The 21,129-nt window shown below is 45.7% G+C and overlaps 1 protein-coding gene across 1 annotated transcript; it reads left to right on the top strand.

Moving 5' to 3' along the window:
* The first annotated feature begins 258 nt into the window (after positions 1–258).
* Positions 259–20,730, top strand: LOC138648183 (WD40 repeat-containing protein SMU1-like). Its single transcript, XM_069737729.1, has 8 exons — positions 259–271; positions 4,985–5,178; positions 5,839–5,955; positions 7,094–7,221; positions 13,841–13,967; positions 15,205–15,372; positions 15,538–15,690; positions 20,360–20,730. Exons 1-8 carry the CDS (start codon positions 259–261, stop codon positions 20,456–20,458), a joined length of 999 nt encoding a protein of 332 aa, XP_069593830.1. The 3' UTR covers positions 20,459–20,730.
* The last annotated feature ends 399 nt before the right edge of the window (positions 20,731–21,129 follow it).

Raw genomic sequence — 21,129 nt, 5'->3', positions numbered from 1 at the left:
AGGGGCCGAGACCCGTTTCTTGGTTATCCTTTACATATGAGTCTGGATTTCTGTTTATTATATCCCAATATGTAGTAGGTGTAATAATATTAGCAACTACCTTCTATTAGAAATGCAGCATAGATTTTTTTATTTATTCGCTATGTCTCTTCCCTCATGTGCAGGCATTGCAGGACCTTAGGTATCCATAGTTACGACCTCTAGCAACTAGATAACTGTCACCAGTTCATCAGTGACCATGGATACCTAACCATAACCATGGATACCTTAGGTATGTATCGTTATGGTATGAACAGGGTTGGTGGCTGATCTCACGTCTTCTGGTGACTGCGCCACGGGCCCCAGGTGGAAAGAAGGGGGTCCTGTGTTGGGCACTGAGGCAGTATATATCTGCCAAATTGTGAAATGTCAGCACTAACCTGGAGCGATGACTGTGGTGTGTATGAGCTGTGTTGGTTACATGGAGGATCTCATTTCTTGACTAATGCTCCGCACTACAGCTCTCAGCATTCTATACTCCAAGTGCTATTATGACATAATGGAACTGATGACGTTGTTGTGATGTCATAGTAGAGGAATGAGAGTGCGGCCAATCTCTGATGTCACAGCTGCCGCGCACAGCCCTCCACATCCAGTCACCTCTTGCTAACAGCCAAGATGGAAGGATGTGTGGCTGATATAACAGGGTTGGTGCGGCCTGCACTGTAATGGGGTCCTGTGGCCACACAGTTAGGTTGGCCTTGCTCGTGGGCTGTGTATGGTGGCCTTGTGGTTGGCACTGTTCTGGGGACACTGAAGGATACAAGCTGGTATTGCTATGGGGGCATGGTGAAAGGACCTATTTGGAGGATACAGTGACTGGAGACATTAGAAAGTTCTTTACAAGAAGCAAATACAAAATAACAATTCTTCATAAACACCTTACGGCTCCAGCACCGCTGCTCTGGTGCCCTCTGGTCTGAGCCATCCATGCTGCAGCTAGTCACATGCCCGCATTACCACTAAGGCCCATGTGTAAATGCAGGAGCCATGTGCACAGGGAGGGCACATTATTGCTGCAGGGAAGTGGACACAAACCCCTGGGGGTCCCTGGAGCAGCAGGGAACCTAAGAATGATTGCTATTTTAGCACTTGCTGCCATTAGGGAGATTTTTGGCCAGCCTCTATAAGGTGGAACTAAGATGGCACCTTGTTGTGGGCACTGTGACTGCCGGCACCACATGGACTTTACTACAAGGACCTTAACTGTTAGTGTCCATCCAAGCATCTGTGTCATCGCTCACATTCTGCAGTGGGACTGTTACACACAAATGAAGCTGTGCAGGGCAGCAGTATTGTTCCTGCCATTTTGTAGAAAATGGTAACTATGACGACAGCAACTGATGATCACAAGATGCAAGTAGTGGGCAATACACCCCCAAATTTACACAAGGTCCAGTACAGGGACTCGTGTCATAGGAATACTGACAAAACTTATATCCGACCGCAGAGTTACAGCTACACGTGTCAAATGGACAGTGCTCAGCAGAAATGAGTACACCCCCCTCTGAAATGTAAGATTTTAATCAATATCTCACTGAATATTATCAGCAATATTACAATATTATTATCAATATCATTCATCTTACTTTAATTTTATCGGTTAAAAAATGTTCCATAAAACTCATGTGATGGGGTGTGTGACAGAGGACGCAGGGACAGCAAACCAGGGAACAATCCCAAAAACGGTCATTCCATGTCAGCTCATCCAAATCTGAGCATTTTTTCACCTGACATCTTGGGATATTTATTTTCTTTAGTGTTTTTTGAAGTGATAATTTAGTGAATTAAAATACTACATTTTGAATTTTTATCTTCTTTAATTTTTTATAGATTCCTAAAGTTTTGAAAAAGCCAGGATTTTGTGCTTGTACGACTTTACATTTATTATCATATCTTGGGCTAGAATTAAGATAAAGAGATGGAGGAGCGAGCGTTTTGTTCAGAATTGTACAGGCTTCAATTTGATATGTCACAAGTGAATGTTTGTTGATATTTTGTTTGTGAGGAGTCAAATTCTAAATTTTGATACGCGATTTTGGGGAAACTATATGTTATAAATCATTCCAAAAATTGCATGTGTTACTTGTGTTCTTGGTTACATTTATTCATGGATTCAAGTTGGAATCTCCGTACGATCATAATTAGAAGAGTGATTATCTAAATGCAGCCTCATCCTAATCATATATGTTTAATACCAAACTAAAAAAATCAGTATTCTTTTTAAATATACATGTAACAATGTTTTATTATTACATCCCTAGACATGTCCTTTTTCTAGTTTTTAAAAAGAATAGTACACTAGTTACTTCATCAAGCTATAAAATAAAACAATATGAACGAGTCTTAAAGGGAACCTGTCACCAGGCTTGGCCGATATAAGATACGGCCACTGCCTTTCAGGGCTTATCTACAGCATTCTATAATAATGTATATCTGGCCGCTACCCGACCTGAAAGATAAGAAAAATAAGTTTTATTATACTCACCTGCATGGCGGTCCAGTACATTATAGAATGCTGTATCTGTGCCCTGAAAGGCGGTGGCCGTATCTTATATTGGCCAAACCTGGTGACAGCTTCCCTATAAACAATAGTCTTTCCACTGAGCTTCTATCATCAATTTGCCCTTCTACAGGGTGAAATATTATCTTGTCCACACTCTCTTACTAGCAATGGCTGTTTCCTTTTATGTCAGTATGTATGGCTGTTATGGTGTTTTGGGTCCACTTGAGTTAACCCATTAATGACCGCCAATATGCATTAAAACGGCGGTCATTAAGGGGCTTTATTCCCTCATTGCCGTTTTAAAATGGCAATGGCGAATAAGGGAATAGCACCGCTGAGCGATTCCCACAGTTGTCAGCTGTGCATGACATCTGACACTCTACCGTATTGGACCAGGCCAGCTTTGCGATTAACCCCTTAAACACCACTGTCAATCTCGACAGCGGTATTCAAGTTGTTGTAAGACAGTCACAGGACCCCCTTAGCATTCATCGGACCCCTGCGATAAGAATCGCGGGTCCCGATGGTTACAATGGTACCATGAGGTCACGCGATGAGCTCACAGTACGGTGGCCTGTGAACAGGTCTGCCACCAGGAATTTCAGGGCCCCATACTGGCAACATTTTCGGGCCTCCTTGAGACTCCGCCCAGGCTCCACCCTAGCTCCGCCTCCACCCCTCAAACCTTCCACAGACCCACCGCCCTCTCATGGAAAAATCCAACCATTGGAAACCGCAAAGATCTGAAGAATAGGGAACTTTGATCCCCATTTTAAAATGTAGCGGCAGGTGGGATATCTGTCTGCAGATCCATTCATGCTATTTGGGGCTTCCAGAAAAAGCCAAGTGCAGCCACTGAGGGAATGAATGGATCAGTGGTCGAGTCACACATGAGCTCCCTTCTAATGGGGATAAAAGTTCCACATTTGGGCTGATCAGTGCGGGTCCCAGAAGTGAGACCACCACCAATCAATAAGTTATCACTTATCATCAGGTCATGTTCAGTATTTTACATTATTTTTTTTAAGCAAATGTCAGGAGCAGGAAAATCAGAGGAAAAGTATAATAGAAACACACAAATTCTACTTTTCGGCAGGGGCTCCATATATCCCGGTGTTTTAGATTATAAGGGACTTAGACCCAGTACACTAAAGGTCCAGTGTCTGCATTGAGCACATACTTTGACTACCCCTTAGCCACTCACCCGTGGATAATAAGATTTATCGGAGCAGTTCAGAGATTACAGCCTACAATCAGACAGTCTACCCTCCTGGGATCTAAACCTGGCCCTTAGAGCCCTATGCAAGGAACCCTATGCCCCAAGGGAACAGATGTCCATCTCAGTCCGGACATTAACAACGGCTTTATTTGTGGCCATTACAGTGGCTAAACGTGTAGGGAAGATCCAGGCCCTTTATACCCAGGACCCTTAAAATTGGACCCCTCCTTTGTACCCAAAGTAGCATCATGCCAAAATCTTAACAAGAGATCATTGTTCCCTCATTCTGTGAAATGAGAAGGAGCGGGCCTTCCACTTGTTGGATGTTAGACGGGCGGTAATTAAATACCTAGAGGCTACTTGTGATTGGAGGCAGGACCATAACTTATTTGTCCTGTTCGGGGGTAAGAACAGGGGAAGGAAGGCCTCTAAAGCATCCATCGCTAGATGGATTACCACCTTAATTTCCTTAGCCTATCAGTCTGAAGGTGTCAGCACCCCGGAAAATTTGCGAGCCCACTCCACTAGAGCTTTGTCAACTTCCTGGGTTGAGAGAGCAGGTGCCTCAGTAGACCAAATCTGTAAGGCGGGAACCTGGGCCAGGCTCAACACATTCTGCAGGCATTATAAATTAGATGTGTTATCTGGCCATCAGACGGCCTTTGGGAGGAAAGTCCTCCAGGCAGTAATCCCACCCTGAGGAGGTACTTGGGTATTCTCCATGGTGCTGTCAGGAGGGACGTCCTGGAAAATAGGTTTGAGACCTACCGGTAATTAAGTTTCCAAGAGTCCATCCTGACAGCACGGTTAGTTCCCTCCCTGATTATGCTATGTCATATGATGTAATATGATATTGTCTAATAATTGTTATTTGCATTATCCATGTTTTGGTACTTGTTAAAACACGGAGGGGCCTTTTAACCTCTCATGTGTTTCCTGTCCCTGCAAGGAGGACTGCCTCCATGGTTCTGTCAGGATGGACCCCTGGAAACATAATTACCGGTAGGTCTAATACCTATTTTCCATGCCTAAAGTATGATGAAAAATTTTCCACGTTCCAATATACCTTTTTATTGCCAAATTTACTAATACTGTATGAATTTGACAGTCTATTTTTTCCTCTTATAATTAATAAATTCACTTTACATGCTATAAGTAATAAATGTACTGCAGCTTTCTTCAATGGAAAACCTGTCTAGTATTGTAAACTATATATCAAGGCATTGGCTTAATACATGGGTTGTCATTGGTTTACAAATTGATTGGAATTTACCTTTTACTCTTGTCTTTACAGTTTGGTCAGAAATCGCACGTTGAATGTGCCCGCTTTTCACCTGATGGTCAGTATTTGGTGACTGGGTCAGTGGATGGATTTATTGAGGTGTGGAACTTCACAACAGGGAAAATAAGAAAGGCAAGTACTTTACTTTGTATATAACAGTAAGTTTTGCTTTATTGAAATAAGGATTCTGGTGACATGATTGTGATTGAATAAACTGCTGCCTGCATGGCACCTAGTTGTGGCCCCTGTACAGACATAGATGAGCGGTCAGGCAGTGGCTTTCACACTAGATCCTCCACATTCCACTCTAGACATCTACCAAATGCAGATGTTTGTCACACTACCTGATAGTGAATTGTGATTCCTTAGTCCTGAGACACATTGCTGACCACCCGGGCCAGCCCCTGCACGACTATATAGTATAGTGAATGTAAAAGCATATATTTGTTAAAGAGGTTGACCCAAGAACAATGTACATTTTAATCACTAGATCTTGGATTAAAAATACATTCCACAAAAAAAATGTTCCTGTACTGGGATAATCTTATACATGTGCCCCTGCTGTGTACTGTGTAATGGCCGTGTCTGACCGTACAGGAACATGGTCTGATCATATTTAAAAATTAGCTGGATTCTGCCTGACGGCTAAAAACTGATATGTGAAAAAGGCCTTATGCATTTATTGTAAACATTTCTATTTCCAGCCAGAAGTTCATTCATTTCTACGTTGGGCTTTCAGACGATAAAAGCTGATCATGTAACACTTGGTTTTCTGTTCTACTGTCTCTTTAGGACTTGAAGTATCAAGCACAAGATAACTTCATGATGATGGATGATGCTGTATTGTGCATGTGCTTTAGTAGAGATACCGAAATGTTAGCGACAGGAGCACAAGATGGTAAAATTAAGGTACAATTATTTTTTAATTGCGTAAGCTTCCTTTTTTTTCCTTTACATTATACAATGCAAATATAGTACGTGGAAATATGAAGGGAAAACTGACCACACCTAAAGTTTCCATGAATTCCATGTGTCTACTTCTTACCTTTTCTTTTTCTTGATGGTTCTATGACTGAACAACACTTGGATGGTTGAATTACAACAGTCTGTGTCAGGCTTCATTGTCATGCTTTTATATTTTCGCATTACAGAATGTACAGTACTGTGCAAAATTTAGGCAGGTTTGGAAAAAATGCTGCAATGTAAGAATGCTTTCAAAACTAGAAATGTTTAATAACTGAGACATAAAAAAATCCAAATTGATTGAACAAAAGCAAAATCTAAATCATATCAGTATTTGGTGCAACCACCTTTGCCATCAAACCATCATCAATTTTTCTGGGTATTCTTGTATACATTTTTTAAAACTGCCATGAGGAATAAGTAAATAGCACCACCCAGCTAGCGCAAATCCCACAAGTCACAGAGGATGCCCTGCGTCATTGGCCTAGATAGGGTTTGGAACCAATCGGAGCGGCTTAATCCCTTTAGATACCTCTGTCTGGGACAGCTGCATCTAAGCAGTTTAAAGGCTTTTTTTTTTTTTTAACACCATCAGCTTCCAGGAATTGTAATTGCAGGGCTGATGGTTGCCATGGAACCGTGAGGTCATCTGATGACCCCAGGGTATGGTGGACTGCTGGATCCAGCTATAAGCGGGGTGTGTCAGGCAGTACACGAAAACTGCAATGCATGAGCCCAGCGATCACCGTAAAAAATATTCATGTTCCACAATGGGACCAAGTGAAAAAGTAGTAAAAATAATAAATAAAAAGTGAATGTATTAAAATAGTCACCACTAAGAAAAGTGTTTGTATCCAAACAAAAATAATGAACACACAAATGATATTGCCACATCTGGAACAACCAGAAACGCCATGTAAACGCCATAAAAAATAATGAAAAACATGCCAAAAATGTTTTTTTCATAATACTGACAAACAAAAAATTGCATAAAAGCGATCAAGAAGAGATATGTAAAAAAAAAATATGCACCAAATTAAACGCCAATGATGTAATAGAAAGTTACTCTATTTTGCTTTTGCAGGTGTGGAAAATTCAGAGCGGCCAGTGTTTGAGGAGGTTTGAACGTGCTCACAGTAAAGGTGTCACTTGCCTTAGTTTCTCAAAAGACAGCAGTCAGATTCTCAGTGCTTCGTTTGACCAAACTATCAGGTGAGCTATTGTTTTCCATATTTCATCCCCCCCAACATTACTGTTCCAAGATTATAGTTATAAATGTTTTAGCGGTCCCAAAACCTGTCCAAGAAAATTTGAAAAGGTAAGAAGCCGAAGAAATTAAAGAAGGGTACCACCTCGCTTTACAAGATTGCCAACGTTTCGCCCCTCCCATTATCCATTTTGGGTACCCATGACATGACATGTTGACAGATTAATAACAGACCAATAACTTTTGTCTATCGCGCCTCATTGGGGGACACAGGAACCATGGGTGTATGCTGCTGCCACTAGGAGGCTGACACTATGCATAAAAAAGTTAGCTCCTCCTCTGCAGTGTACACCCCACCGACTGGCATTATACTCTTCAGTTTAGCTTAGTGTCAGTAGGAGGTGGACACGGGTCTTTCATTAGACCCTTATCTACCTCAATGTACATCGTTTTCTTACAGGTTTTCCGGAGGGATACAGGGTGAACAGTCACACCTGTAATCCCACAATACGGACTATGAATACGGCATGTACTGCCACCCCATAGCCTCATAGATCCCCCAGCAGGACCACAAGCGTGCTCAGAAGTCCGGTCCTAGCTCTGTCCCCCACACACTCGCCCACCAGAGCCTGTCGGTTGGCGGCGAAGAGGACGTCCATCACCAGCTCCCATGGATGTCTGATACATTCCCCAAGGTTTGAGGTAGGTAACGGACGACGTGGGATGTTATTAGGTGAGTATTCCCAGAATGTGGTCCCGGGGGGGTCCTTGGGTTCCCTTTTGCTCGGCACAGCGTTCCAGGCTACCTTTGACCTGGTCGGTGTTACTCCCCGTTCCTAAAAGGGTCCCAGGAGAGGACAGGGGCCATCACTGCATTTGCAGCTCCTTCTCTGCGCGGTGGCCTCATAGGCAGCCGTGCCGTGTTCCCTGCGGCCACACTTTTTGACCGGCGTGGCGGCGTTACAGGCAGCCACGCTACCTTGCCTGCGGCCGCGCTCGTTCTTCTGGTGTGGCAGCCCAGCAGGCTGCCGCGCCACTCTTCTGAGGCCGCGCTTTCTGCACCGCTGCGGCCCTCTCCGGCGGTCGCCGTTTTCTAATTTAGGCCCCGGCTTCCCCCGGGGCCTACTTCCGGCGACGCGCTGCTCTGCTGCAGCGCCGCTCTTCCGAGGCCGCACTTCCAGCTGGGCAGCGCAGGCGCCGCGGCACTCTCCGGCGACGCCACTCCGCCCACTTCCCCTTCACTCGGGCGGGCTTTTCTCCCGCCCGACCATCATTCCCTTGGCGTTGCTCCGCCCATCGGCGCCATCTTAGTGCTCCTGAGCCCACGCACGCCTCTTATCTCCTCCGTGCACTGCAGTGGATGACTACAGGTTCCCGGTCCCCTTGGCTGGACTGCTGCAGATTCACATTCCCTTCCACGAAAGGCTATCGTCCCTGAGGGACCATCTACAGCGGGGCTGCGTCTTCCGTCTGGAACTTCGTCTGCAGTGAGTAGCTCTGCTCTGCAGACTGACACTCCCCTCTGCTCCCTGTCCCCTAACCCTCTTTCATTTTCTTCAGGGACCTTTTTCAAAATGTCTACCTCTAAAGGTGGCTGCTCATGTCCTCCTACTTCTTCCTCTAATTCTTCTGCCTTAGTCAAGTACTTTGCATGTTCGTCCTGTAACTGCAAACTTCCCTCAGGTCAGTCCTCTCCACTCTGTCAGGCCTGCATCAACCCGATTGTTCCCACCGCCCAGGATCCCCCAGCCACTCCGCTTGAGAGTGATACCCCCACCCCAGGCTGGGCTTCCTTTCTGTCACAATCGGTAGCAGATCTAACTCGGGTGTCTCAAACTCTATTGTCCGTGCTGGATCGATTACCCCTGCAACTCCCGCAGTAGCCAGCGGGCCGCAGGAGCCTCCGTCTGAGCCCTCCATTATAAGCCGCAAAGGTCCAGGCGGGGACGCCGGTCTGAGTCCTCGTCTCGTTCCATCTCGCCACATGGTCCTTCTCTGCGGTCGGTTTCCCGCCAGTCCTCCTCCCCCGAGTCAGGCGAGGCGTTCTCTGATGCACCTTCGGAGGATATTTCGGAGCTGGATTCTAACCAAATCGCTACCATGAGGGATATGGTTCAGAATATCATTGGAGCGATAAATCAGTCCTGTGGCATCAAGGAGTCCTCTATCGAACCAGCAGATCAGGCGGTTTCGTTTAGACAGTCTAAACCACCTTCCAAGTTCTTCGCTCCTCATCCTGAATTCGGGGAGATCGTGACCAGAGAAAGAGAGAATCCGACCAGACGTTTTCAGAGGGGAAAGCGCCTTGGCGTTTTATATCCCTTTTCTCCAGAACTTACGGCCAATTGGACTGTTTCTCCCTCGGTGGACCCTCCAGTCTCCAGGCTGTCCACCAACACGGTCCTTCCACTGTCCGGCGGAGCATCTCTAAAGGATTCTAACGATAGTCATAGAATCCTTTGCGAAGTCAGCTTTTGAAGCAGCTGCAGCTACTTTATGCCCGGCCATTGCTGCCACTTGGGTTTCAAAAGCCTTATCCAAATGGGCCAAACCACTCCGTCGGGGCATTCTGGACGGGGCTCCACCCGGAGAGCTGGCGGAGCTTGCCAACCAGATTTCTCATGTGGGTGAATACCTGGTCTCCGCCTCTCTGGATGCCATGTCTTGTGCTGCTCAGGCGTCCAGCAATGCTGTTGCCATCCATCGGACCATTTGGCTCAAGGCCTGGCAGGCGGACTTGATGGCCAAGAAGTCCCTTACCAGCCTGCTTTTTCAAAGTTCACATCTCTTTGGTTCTAAGCTAGACCAAATCATTAAGGACGCCATCGAGGGTACAAGTTCTCTTCTTCCCCAGGCTAAATCTCGCCGCCCTCCTCCTAGACGGCAATTTTGGTCCTTTCAGCCTTTTCGACGCTTCGCGGCGTCAAACTCCTTTTCCCAGCAGCAGCAGAGGCCACAGGCACGTCAAGAGAAGTAGACTGTATCCTTTAGACCCACTCCTTCCTGGCGCCCTCGCTACTCCCAAGGTAGATCCTCCAGGTCCAGGACTGGCTTATGGGTCAGGGAAGTTGTATCCTCAGGGTATAAAATAGACTTCATTTCACGAACCCGGGATCGTTTCTTCGAATCCCGACCTCCAAGAGACCCCGCCCGAGTTCCTGGTTTCTTTGCAACCATCACTTCTCTCCTCAAATCCGGGGTAATCGTTCCCGTCCCAGAAAACGAACGGTTCACAGGATTCTATTCGAACCTTTTGTCGTACCGAAAAAAGACGGCAAGGTTCGTCCCATTCTGGATCTCAAATTGCTGAACAAGAGGGTTCGTCTCAGACACATCAGGATGGAATCCCTTTGTTCAGTAATTGCTTCCATGGAGGCCCAGGAATTTCTCTGTTCCATAGATATTCAGGACGCCTATCTCCACGTCCCGATATTCCCGGGACATCATCGATTCCTGCGCTCTGCGGTGCTCCAGGACCATTTTCAGTTTGTCACCCTGCTGTTCGGTCTCGCAACAACTCCCAGGGTCTTCACGAAGATCATGGTGGCACTGATAGCCATCTTGAGGATCAAGGGACTGGTACTCTTTCCGTACCTCGACGATATCCTCATCAAGGCTCCCTCCTTTTCTCTGGCTCAGGAGAGCCTGTCCATCGTCCTCGACACTCTAGCCCGTTTCGGGTGGCTCGTCAACAGGAAGAAATCCTGTCTTGTTCATTCGAAGTGCCTCGTCTTCCTGGGCATGCTCTTTTACACTCGTCAGACCAAAGTCTTCCTTTCCGAGGGCAAGAGATCCATCCTTCGTCGGGACGTACGCTTACTCCAGGGTCCTCGTTTTCCCTCCTTCCGATCGGCCATGAAGGTTCTGGGGAAGATGGTAGCAACATTGGAAGTGATTCCCTTTGCCCAATTTCACTCTCGACCTCTTCAACAGGCCATTCTGTCACAGTGGGACAGGTCGGTATTCTCCCTGGATCGTCCGATCTGACTCTCTCCCCAGGTCAAAAGGTCACTCAACTGGTGGCTGACGTCACCTCTCATCTCCCAGGGCAGGTGCTTCATTCCAGTTTACTGGCAAGTGGTGACGACGGACGCCAGCCTGCTCGGCTGGGGTGCGGTATTTCGCCACCTGACTGTTAAGGGTCGTTGGTCGGCACAGGAGTCAACTCTGCCGATCAATGTCCTCGAGATTCGGGCCATTTTTCTGTCCCTTCGTCACTGGGAAAGGATTCTCAGGGGCCTTCCAATCCGAATCCAGATGGACAACGCCACGGCTGTGGCTTATGTCAACCATCGGGGGGACTCGGAGTTCCTTGGCCCTTGCCGAGGTATCCAAGATCCTCCTCTGGGCAGAGGCAACGGTTCCAGTGATATCCGCGGTGCATACCCCGGCGTGGACAATTGGGCCACCGACTTCCTCAGCCGCGAGGGCCTCGCGGCAGGGGAATGGTCCTTGCATCAGGAGGTCTTCCATCAGATTTGCCTTCGATTGGAGACTCCGGATGTGGTCCTCACGACATCCCGAATGAACAGGAAGGTTCTTCGGTTCGTCTCCAGATCATGCGACCCTCTCACAGTGGGCATCGACGCTCTGGCCACTCATTGGTCGCAGTTCGCGCTCCCCTATCTGTTCCCACCCCTTCCATTTCTTCTCAAGCTGTTGAAAAAGATCAAGGCGGAAGGGGTGCCGATCATTCTCATCGCCCCGGACTGGCCCAGGAGATCTTGGTTTGCGGAGATCGTCAACCTTCTCGCAGTAGGATCTACTATCGTACCTGGAAGTCTTACTTCCGTTGGTGCGAGTCCAACAACGTTTCAACCATGTCCTTTTCCCTGCCTTCCATCTTGGTCTTCCTGCAGGCAGGACTGGATTCGGGCATTGCTCTTAGTTCCCTAAAGGGCCAGGTTTCTGCACTCTCCATCCTTTTTCAGAAGACGTTATCTTCTCGGCCACAGGTTAAAACCTTTCTTCAAGGAGTAGCCCACGCTGTCCCTCCGTACAGGGCCCCGGTGGATTCATGGGATTTAAATCTTGTGCTGGACGTTCTGAGGGGTGCCCCCTTTGAGCCTCTCGGGGAGGTTTCCCTGTCACTTCTATCTTGGAAGGTGGCCTTTCTTGTGGCCATTACTTCTATCCGCCGCGTTTCCGAGTTGGCGGCCCTTTCTTGCCGACCTCCTTTCTTGGTCATCCACCAAGGAAGGTGGTCCTCAGGCCTCCGCCTTCCTTCCTTCCTAAGGTGGTTTCCACCTTCCACCTCAATGAGGACATCGTTCTACCTTCCTTTTGTCCAGCTCCGACTCATCCTCTGGAGCGATCATTGAACAAGATGGACCTCGTCAGGGCAGTGAGGATCTACCTGACTAGAATGGCCGCCTTCCGGAAGACGGATTCTCTTTTCGTCATTCCTAATGGCACGCGTAGAGGCCTGCCGGCTTCCAGGGTGACTATTGCTTGCTGGATCAGAATGGCTATTCTGGAGGCTTACCGGGTCAGGAACAGAGTGCCCCCCTCTGGGATAAAGGCTCACTCTACCCAACGGGCAGTCGGCGCGTCCTGGGCGGTACTCCACAGGGCTTCCACCCTACAGCTTTGCAAAGAGGCAACCTGGTCTTCCATCCACACGTTCGCCAAATTTTACATGGTCCATACCTATTATTCGGCGGACGCCAGCCTAGGCAGAAGGATCCTGCAGGCGGCAGTGGTGAGTCCTCTGACCTGATGGAAGTCTGTTTTTCCCACCCCAGGGACTGCTTTGGGACGTCCCATGGTTCCTGTGTCCCCCAATGAGAGGCGATAGATAAAACAGGATTTTTGGTTGCTTACCATAAAATCTGTTTCTCGGAGCCTCCATTGGGGTCACAGCTCCCTCCCATGTTGGTTTTCGCTTTCCTGTTCTATGACTGTTCTCATGTTTACAGTTCTCATGTTTGTGGTTATGTTTCAACCTTACTGTTTTTCTCCTACTGCTATCTCACTAACTGAAGAGTATAATGCCAGTCGGTGGGGTGTACACTGCAGAGGAGGAGCTAACTTTTTTTGTGCATAGTGTCAGCCTCCTAGTGGCAGCAGCATACACCCATGGTTCCTGTGTCCCCCAATGAAGGCTCCGAGAAACAGATTTTACGATAAGCAACCAAAAATCCTGTTTTCTTCACTGCAACTAAGCAATGCTGTAGTCATTGGTTCACTATAGTAGAGACATCCATCCTACCCCTGAGTACCACCATCCGCCCGCAGTGCTGACCATAGCTTTTCTAAAGTAATTATGGAGTGAAATTTATTGTACTGAAGAACTATTGCTTTTTTATAAGTATGTAAAAGATCCATGGAAATCTTTGTGCTGTGGTTAAAAATGTCCTGTTGTACCCAGTTGAACTTCTTGAGGATTAAGAATGGTTTTACGGCTACATCTTTCTTATGGGCTATTTTATTTTTTTTTTAAGGTGAAAAGTAATCCTGGCCTGCGATAATTGGCCTCATGAAATATATTTCATTGCTTCTTTTATAGTTAAAGCTACACTTTAAAGAACTAGACTGTTTTTTTTAAGTGGAATAACTACCTTATGTTAATATAAGCACTGTAGACTCTTTTAATTATGATTTATTTTGAAACTTTCTTTTCAGAATTTATGGATTAAAATCTGGTAAAACCCTAAAGGAATTCCGAGGCCATTCCTCATTTGTGAATGAGGCTACATTTTCACAGGATAGTCACTACATTTTAAGTGCTTCCTCTGATGGCACTGTGAAGGTAAGTAAGAATCAGATTATTGGATATCAGGCTGGTAATATATGCTAGCGTCTTCAGGATTACATAGCATAGCATGCAAACATGAAATATCAAATTGAATTGCATTACTGCACTAGAAATATGAAAAATTGAGAAAGCTTAGCGTACATAAATTGGCCAATTCATCTGTACCTGGAAGCTACGTTAAGGCGTTTCTCGTTTCCAGGTCCTAACAATGCCAATCCTCTCTTAGAATAAAGTCTTCATCTGTGTGGGAACTTGTGAATCCTCTCAATTTTTCCTATTTATGCGCTGAGCTTTCTCAATTTTTCATATTTCTAGTGCGGTAATGCAATTCAATTTTCATATTTCATGTTTGCAAGCTATGGCGCTACAGAGTGCTGCCTTATTTATTTGATACATAATAACAATCTGACCAAAACAGTGCAGGTTCCTCTGGTGCCGCCAAATGACTCCTACTCATGAAGCCATTGGCACTTTTTAAAGATCTATTGTTAATGTCTTAGTGCCAGATACCACAGGGAACCTCTAAGGGTCTGATGTAGAGTATCACCTATGTTTGGCTGCTATTGTTAGTCTAAGAAAACAATGGCTATGTACAGGTGACTTGACTAAATATACATAACAGTGTCTAACCAGTCTATAGGACCAATCATTTTTTGCAAAGGTGTGATCCAAACTTGGGTGTTGCGGAATCCCAGCTTGTTCAACTCCAAGCTTTGCTAAAAAGGCATTCTTACCAGCTTGGGGCTACAAACCCCAAACATAGCAAAATACAGTGCAGTGTATGTGTTCTGGCACGTTCCTGTCATAGCTAGCATTATGTTTTTTTAGCTTTTTGTGTTAGTACTCACTCAGGGATAAGTATGCCTTGGTCACCCGTGACCTTGGTGCTGGTTCAACCGTTGTCCTTCCTTGGAATAAACTTTGTAGGTACTCTGAACTGCATACTGTTCTCACCCTAAAACACCTGTCAGTTTGAAGACGCTCTCGATTAATTGTCTTTCCATTACAATTTAGCTTTTTTTAAAGTCCACTGTCTTATGCTGGTCCATTTTCCTCTTTCCGTCACTTCAAGAACTGACTGTTCATTTGCTGCCTATTATTTCCATTGACAAATGCCATTGTAATGGACTAATCAATATTCACTTATAAGCTGATTTTTTTTTTTTTGTTCAGGCTGTAATTGGTGTTATCAGCTCATTCTATCTTAATTTGTCTTGTTTTGTTAATCCAGGTTTGGAACGTAAAGACCACGGAATGTGCCAATACCTTTAAGTCCCTTGGCAGCACTGCTGGAACGGACATTACCGTAAACAGTGTTATCCTGCTGCCGAAAAATCCAGAGCACTTTGTTGTGTGTAACCGATCAAACACCGTGGTTATTATGAACATGCAAGGACAGGTAAGAAGAGGCAAAGTACTAGAGCATAGGTACAATGGGTAAAGAAAGAGCTGTAGACAGTTGACTACCAGCTAAGCTCTGGGAACAGTGGGCCATGTTATTCATGGTTGTAAAGTGATGCTTTGTGTAACCTAATAGTGCCGTTTTCTATTTAATGCCACGTAGATTGTAAGAAGCTTCAGCTCCGGTAAGCGAGAAGGTGGTGACTTTGTGTGCTGCACTTTATCGCCCAGAGGGGAGTGGATTTACTGTGTTGGAGAGGATTTTGTGCTCTACTGCTTCAGCACAGTCACTGGCAAACTGGAGAGAACTTTAACTGTAAGTGAAGACACTTTCATGGTCAAAACTTTTTTTTTTTGTAAAATATGACAACTGTTAACCATTTATTTGACAGTGAGCAAAGATTTCGACAGGGTATTTCTCTTACTTTTTTCTTTTTTATTATCATTTTGAAAATGTCTCCCATTCCTGTTCACACTTTGTGCCAACATTTCACTGAAAGCTGTCTGGATGTTCACCATAAGAAGCTAATGACAAATGTCTTTGCAGTCCTGCATCTTTTGTGAGAGACGCAGAAAATGTAAAGTAGTTTCACATCTAAACGTGGTTATTAATTTTCTTCTAGTTTATAGTAGACAAGAGAGACCTTGATCTCTTCTGTGCCTGCTGTTACCACTTCTTCCTGTCTCTCCATCTTTGCCATCTCCACAGGGCCATGTGTCTCATGCTGGGCAGCAGATTGTGCAGTGTCAGTAGCAGATAAGTGATTTCTGTGAAAATGGGAGGTAATTTCAGTAGGACCTTGCACTTTGTAATTGAAGGTCTGGGAGGCCGCTAGTAGCAGGCAGTATCCTTGAAAGGACTTGTAGTCCTTTACATTAGTAATCCCATCCACCGGGCCAGCAAGCAGTGGCAGCTCGGAAGTGGTACTTCACAGAAGTGGCAAGATAGTGTCATCAGATGATGAGCATTTGAGTCCTCTACATTTAAAGGAAATGTCATATAAACAAACACTTTTTTTTAACAAATGAAAAAAATATAATGTATTAATGTTCTTATGGTAAAAAATATAAAATTAAAACTAATCAGTTAAAGTGAACCTATCACCAGTTTTGGCCGATAAGAGATACGGCCATCACTTTTCAGGGCTGATATACATCATTCTATAATGCTATATATCCGGCCCTAACCTGACCTGCAAGAGCAGAAAAATCACTTTTATTATATTCCTCTGCAGCGCGGTTCTGTCCGATGGGTGTCGCTGGTCTTGGTTTTCTTGCTGCTTTGTGTGGATGACGCGTCTCTTTGTCATTTGAGATTTACAATAAGAGTTGATTAATTTTATATTTTGATAGCCCAGACTTTAACGGATGCAGCAATAACATCTACCGTATATACTCGAGTATAAGCCGAGACTTTCAGCCCAAATTTTTGGTCTCAAAGTGCCCCTCTCGGCTTATACTCGAGTCAAGGTGGGTGGCAGGGTCGGCGGGTGAGGGCGCTGAGGTATACTTACCTAGTCCCAGCGATCCTGGCGCTCCCCCTGCCGTCCCACGGTCTTCTGTGCTGCAGTTCTTCCCCTCTTCAGCGGTCACGTGGGACCGCTCATTAGAGAAATGAATAGGCGGCTCCACCTCCCATAGGGGTGGAGCCGCCTATTCATTTCTCTAATCAGCGGTAACGGTGACCGCTGATAGAGAAAGAAGCTGCGGCACCAAAGACCAGCTGTGCGGGGAAAGGAGCCGGACGTCGGGACCAGGTAAGTATTACATATTCACCTGTCCACGTTCCAGCCGCCGGGCGCCGCTCCATCTTCCCGGCGTCGCTCCGCTCCGCTCTGACTGTTCAGGTCAGAGGGCGCAATGACGCATATAGTGTGCGCGGCGCCCTCTGCCTGATCAGTCAGAGCAGAGAGACGCCGGGACCGGACGCCGGAACGAGACGTTTTTTTTTGTTTTTTTTATTGCAGCAGCGGGACAGATTTATGTTGAGCATCTATGGGGCAGTATGAACGGTGCAGAGCACTATATGGGGTACAGATATGGGGAAATATGAATGGTGCAGAGCACTATATGGGGTACAGATATGGGGAAATATGAACGGTGCAGAGCACTATATGGGGCACAGATATGGGGCAGTATGAACGGCGCAGAGCACTATATGGGGCACAGATATGGGGGCAGTATGAACGGTGCAGAGCACTATATGGGGCACAGATATGGGGCAGTATGAACGGTGCAGAGCACTATATGGGGCACAGATATGGGGGCAGTATGAACGGTGCAGAGCACTATATGGGGCACAGATATGGGACAGTATGAACGGTGCAGAGCACTATATGGGGCACAGCTATGGGGCAGTATGAACGGTGCAGAGCACTATATGGGGCACAGATATGGGGGCAGTATGAACGGTGCAGAGCACTATATGGGGCACAGATATGGGACAGTATGAACGGTGCAGAGCACTATATGGGGCACAGATATGGGACAGTATGAACGGTGCAGAGCACTATATGGGGCACAGATATGGGGAAATATGAACGGTGCAGAGCACTATATGGAGCACAGATATGGGGCAGTATGAACGGTGCAGAGCACTATATGGGGCACAGATATGGGGGCAGTATGAACGGTGCAGAGCACTATATGGGGCACAGATATGGGGGCAGTATGAACGGTGCAGAGCACTATATGGGGCACAGATATGGGGCAGTATGAACGGTGCAGAGCACTATATGGGGCACAGATATGGGGGCAGTATGAACGGTGCAGAACACTATATGGGGCACAGATATGGGACAGTATGAACGGTGCAGAGCACTATATGGAGCACAGATATGGGGCAGTATGAACTGTGCAGAGCATACAGGGCACAGATATGTGGAAATATGAATGGTGCAGAGCACTATATGGCAGAGCTATGGGGAAATATGAACGGTGCAGAGCACTATAAGGCAGAGCTATGGGGAAATATGAACGGTGCAGAGCACTATATGGCAGAGCTATGTGGAAATATGAACGGTGCAGAGCACTATATGGCACAGCTATGGGGAAATAATGAACGGTGCAGAGCACTATATGGCACAGCTATGGGGAAATAATGATCTATTTTTATTTTTGAAATTCACCGGTAAATGCTGCATTTCCACCCTAGGCTTATACTCGAGTCAATAGGTTTTCCCAGTTTTTTGTGGCAAAATTAGGGTGGTCGGCTTATACTCGGGTCGGCTTATACTCGAGTATATACGGTATTTATTTTTAAAATGTATTTTTAATGAGGAAAAGTGGGAAGTAGAGTGATCCAAATTCATTTTTACTTTTTTTTTCTTTAATATTTTTTTTTATTTCTTGCTGGGGCATTGGTCTCTACTCGCTCATTCTTTACTCACCTTGTACAATGACAGACCAAGAGAGCTTATTGTCACTGTGCAGAGAGAAGAACAGTGCACAGTGACAATAATCTACTGAGCATCCATTAGAATTAAAAACTGAAGCATGCTCAGCATGGATTAGCCCAGACCCTGAAATGGAGGTCACTGATGACACTTTGTTTCAGGGAGGAGGCTTAGACTGCAGCAGGAACTGAAGCCTCTGCCCCCTGATGATCAGATGTGATGTAGAACATTGTCTTTTATATATGACTAGATGGTGGCCCGATTCTAACGCATCGGGTATTCTAGAATATGCATATTCACGTAGTATATTGCACAGCCCACGTAGTATACTGCACAGCCCACGTAGTATATTGCCCAGCCACGTAGTATATTGCCCAGCCACGTAGTATATTGCCCAGCCACGTAGTATATTGCCCAGCCACGTAGTATATTGCCCAGTCACGTAGTATATTGCCCAGTCACTGAGTATATTGCCCAGTCACGTAGTATATTGCCCAGTCACGTAGTATATTGCCCAGTCACGTAGTATATTGCCCAGCCACGTAGTACATTGCCCAGCCACGTAGTATACAGCACAGACACGTAGTATACAGCACAGACACGTAGTATATTGCCCAGCTACGTAGTATACAGCACAGAGCCATGTAGTATACAGCACAGACACGTAGTATATTGGCCAGTCACGTAGTATATTGCCCATCTACGTAGTATATTGCCCAGCCAGGTATGTAACAGGTTAAAAAATAAATAAGAAACATATATTCACCTTCCGAGGGCCCCTTGTAGTCCTGTCGCCTGTGTGCGGTGCACGCGGCAGCTTCAGGTCCCATGGTTGGTATGAGCGCAGGACCTGTGAGGACGTCGCAGTCACATGACCGTGACATCATGGCAGGTCCTTCTCGCATACCATCCTTAGCACCGGAACCTGCCGCTTGCACTGCCGAGGACAGGGCGACACGTCGGAGGGTGAGAATAACTTTTTTTTTATTATTATTTTTATTTGTAACATTAGATCTTTTTACTATTGATGCTGCATACGCAGCATCAATAGTAAAAAGTTGGTCACACACTGTTAATAGCCGCGTAACTGGAGTGCATTACAGCGCACTCCGGTAACGCTGGCATTAACCCTGTGTGAGGGCTGACTGGAGGGGAGTACGGAGCGAGCACTGACTGCGGGGAGGAAAGAGCGGCCATATTGCCGCCGGACTGTGGCCGTCGCTGATTGGTCGTGGGCGTTTTGCCACGACCAATCAGCGACTTGGATTCCATGACAGACAGAGGCCGCGACCAATGAATATCCGGGACAGGCAGAAAGACGGAAGTGACCCTTAGACTATTATATAGTAGATATACTATGACTATAGAATATTAGCATATCATATACCATCACTTATTCTCCTGTATACTGTATGTGCTATGTACACCATTGTTATATGTAGGATGTTATGGGACTGGTATAACATGCAATATTCTGTTAAATATACCATTCACACATTATGTATAATATAGTGCAAAATAAAACCCACAGTGTAAATTTTGTCAATATTGTATCTTTTAATGACAAAAAAATATTCTTTTCTTGTCTAGGTGCATGAGAAAGATGTCATTGGAATTGCCCATCATCCTCACCAGAATTTGATTGGCACCTACAGTGAAGATGGCCTTCTAAAACTCTGGAAACCATAAGAAAACCATCTGAATTTGTGGAAAGAGACTGTTTAGATGACAATAGTTCGAGTAGTGTTTGCAAGTTTTTTGGGGTTTTTTTGCTCCCCCCCCCCCCTTAAGGCAATATACAGTTAATGTGACTATTACTATTGTATTTTATGTCCAAATATACATAATTTTTTTTTCTCTTTTTTACTTCTGTTTGGAAAAACCTTGCAATACAAATGATCAATTTGCAAAGGTCCTCGCATCATTTTAAAATGGAAAAATATATTTAAAAATGTAACCAGTTCCAACTTGGCACTTTCCTTGTATTCTGATAGATACGTGTCTGCCTCAAATGCAACATAGTAGATTAATGCGTAATATGATGAGTGTCATCACTTTATTTTCGGAAATGTAATGATCTCCTGAATCGTCCAATTTACCTTAGGGCAGGGAACGTTTGTGGTGTGGTGCTGTCCTACACTTGCTGTTTTGCAGGTTAGTGGACCTGGCAGTCGGGCCATTTATTCCGATCCAAGCACAGTATGTATTTCACACACATCAAAACCACATTAGACAGAATCTTGCATACAAATGCTGGATTGACATATCTGTGAAACCTAATTCTTGCTCTGTTTGGAATGACTGCCTTACAGCCAGGTTCTCTGGCTTGAGCTAACTATTTCAGATCAGGAGAAATGATG

The sequence above is a fragment of the Ranitomeya imitator genome, chromosome 1, assembly GCF_032444005.1.
Source record: "Ranitomeya imitator isolate aRanImi1 chromosome 1, aRanImi1.pri, whole genome shotgun sequence".
Classification (NCBI taxonomy): Eukaryota; Metazoa; Chordata; class Amphibia; order Anura; family Dendrobatidae; genus Ranitomeya; species Ranitomeya imitator.
The sequence above is the reverse complement of the archived record's forward strand: the minus strand, read 5'-3'. Positions and strand labels throughout refer to the sequence as shown.

Coding starts and splice junctions, on each gene's coding strand:
- LOC138648183 (XM_069737729.1), top strand. Junction 5,179..5,838: donor CAACAGGGAAAATAAGAAAG/GCAAGTACTTTA, acceptor CTGTCTCTTTAG/GACTTGAAGTATCAAGCACA. Junction 7,222..13,840: donor TCGTTTGACCAAACTATCAG/GTGAGCTATTGT, acceptor CTTTCTTTTCAG/AATTTATGGATTAAAATCTG.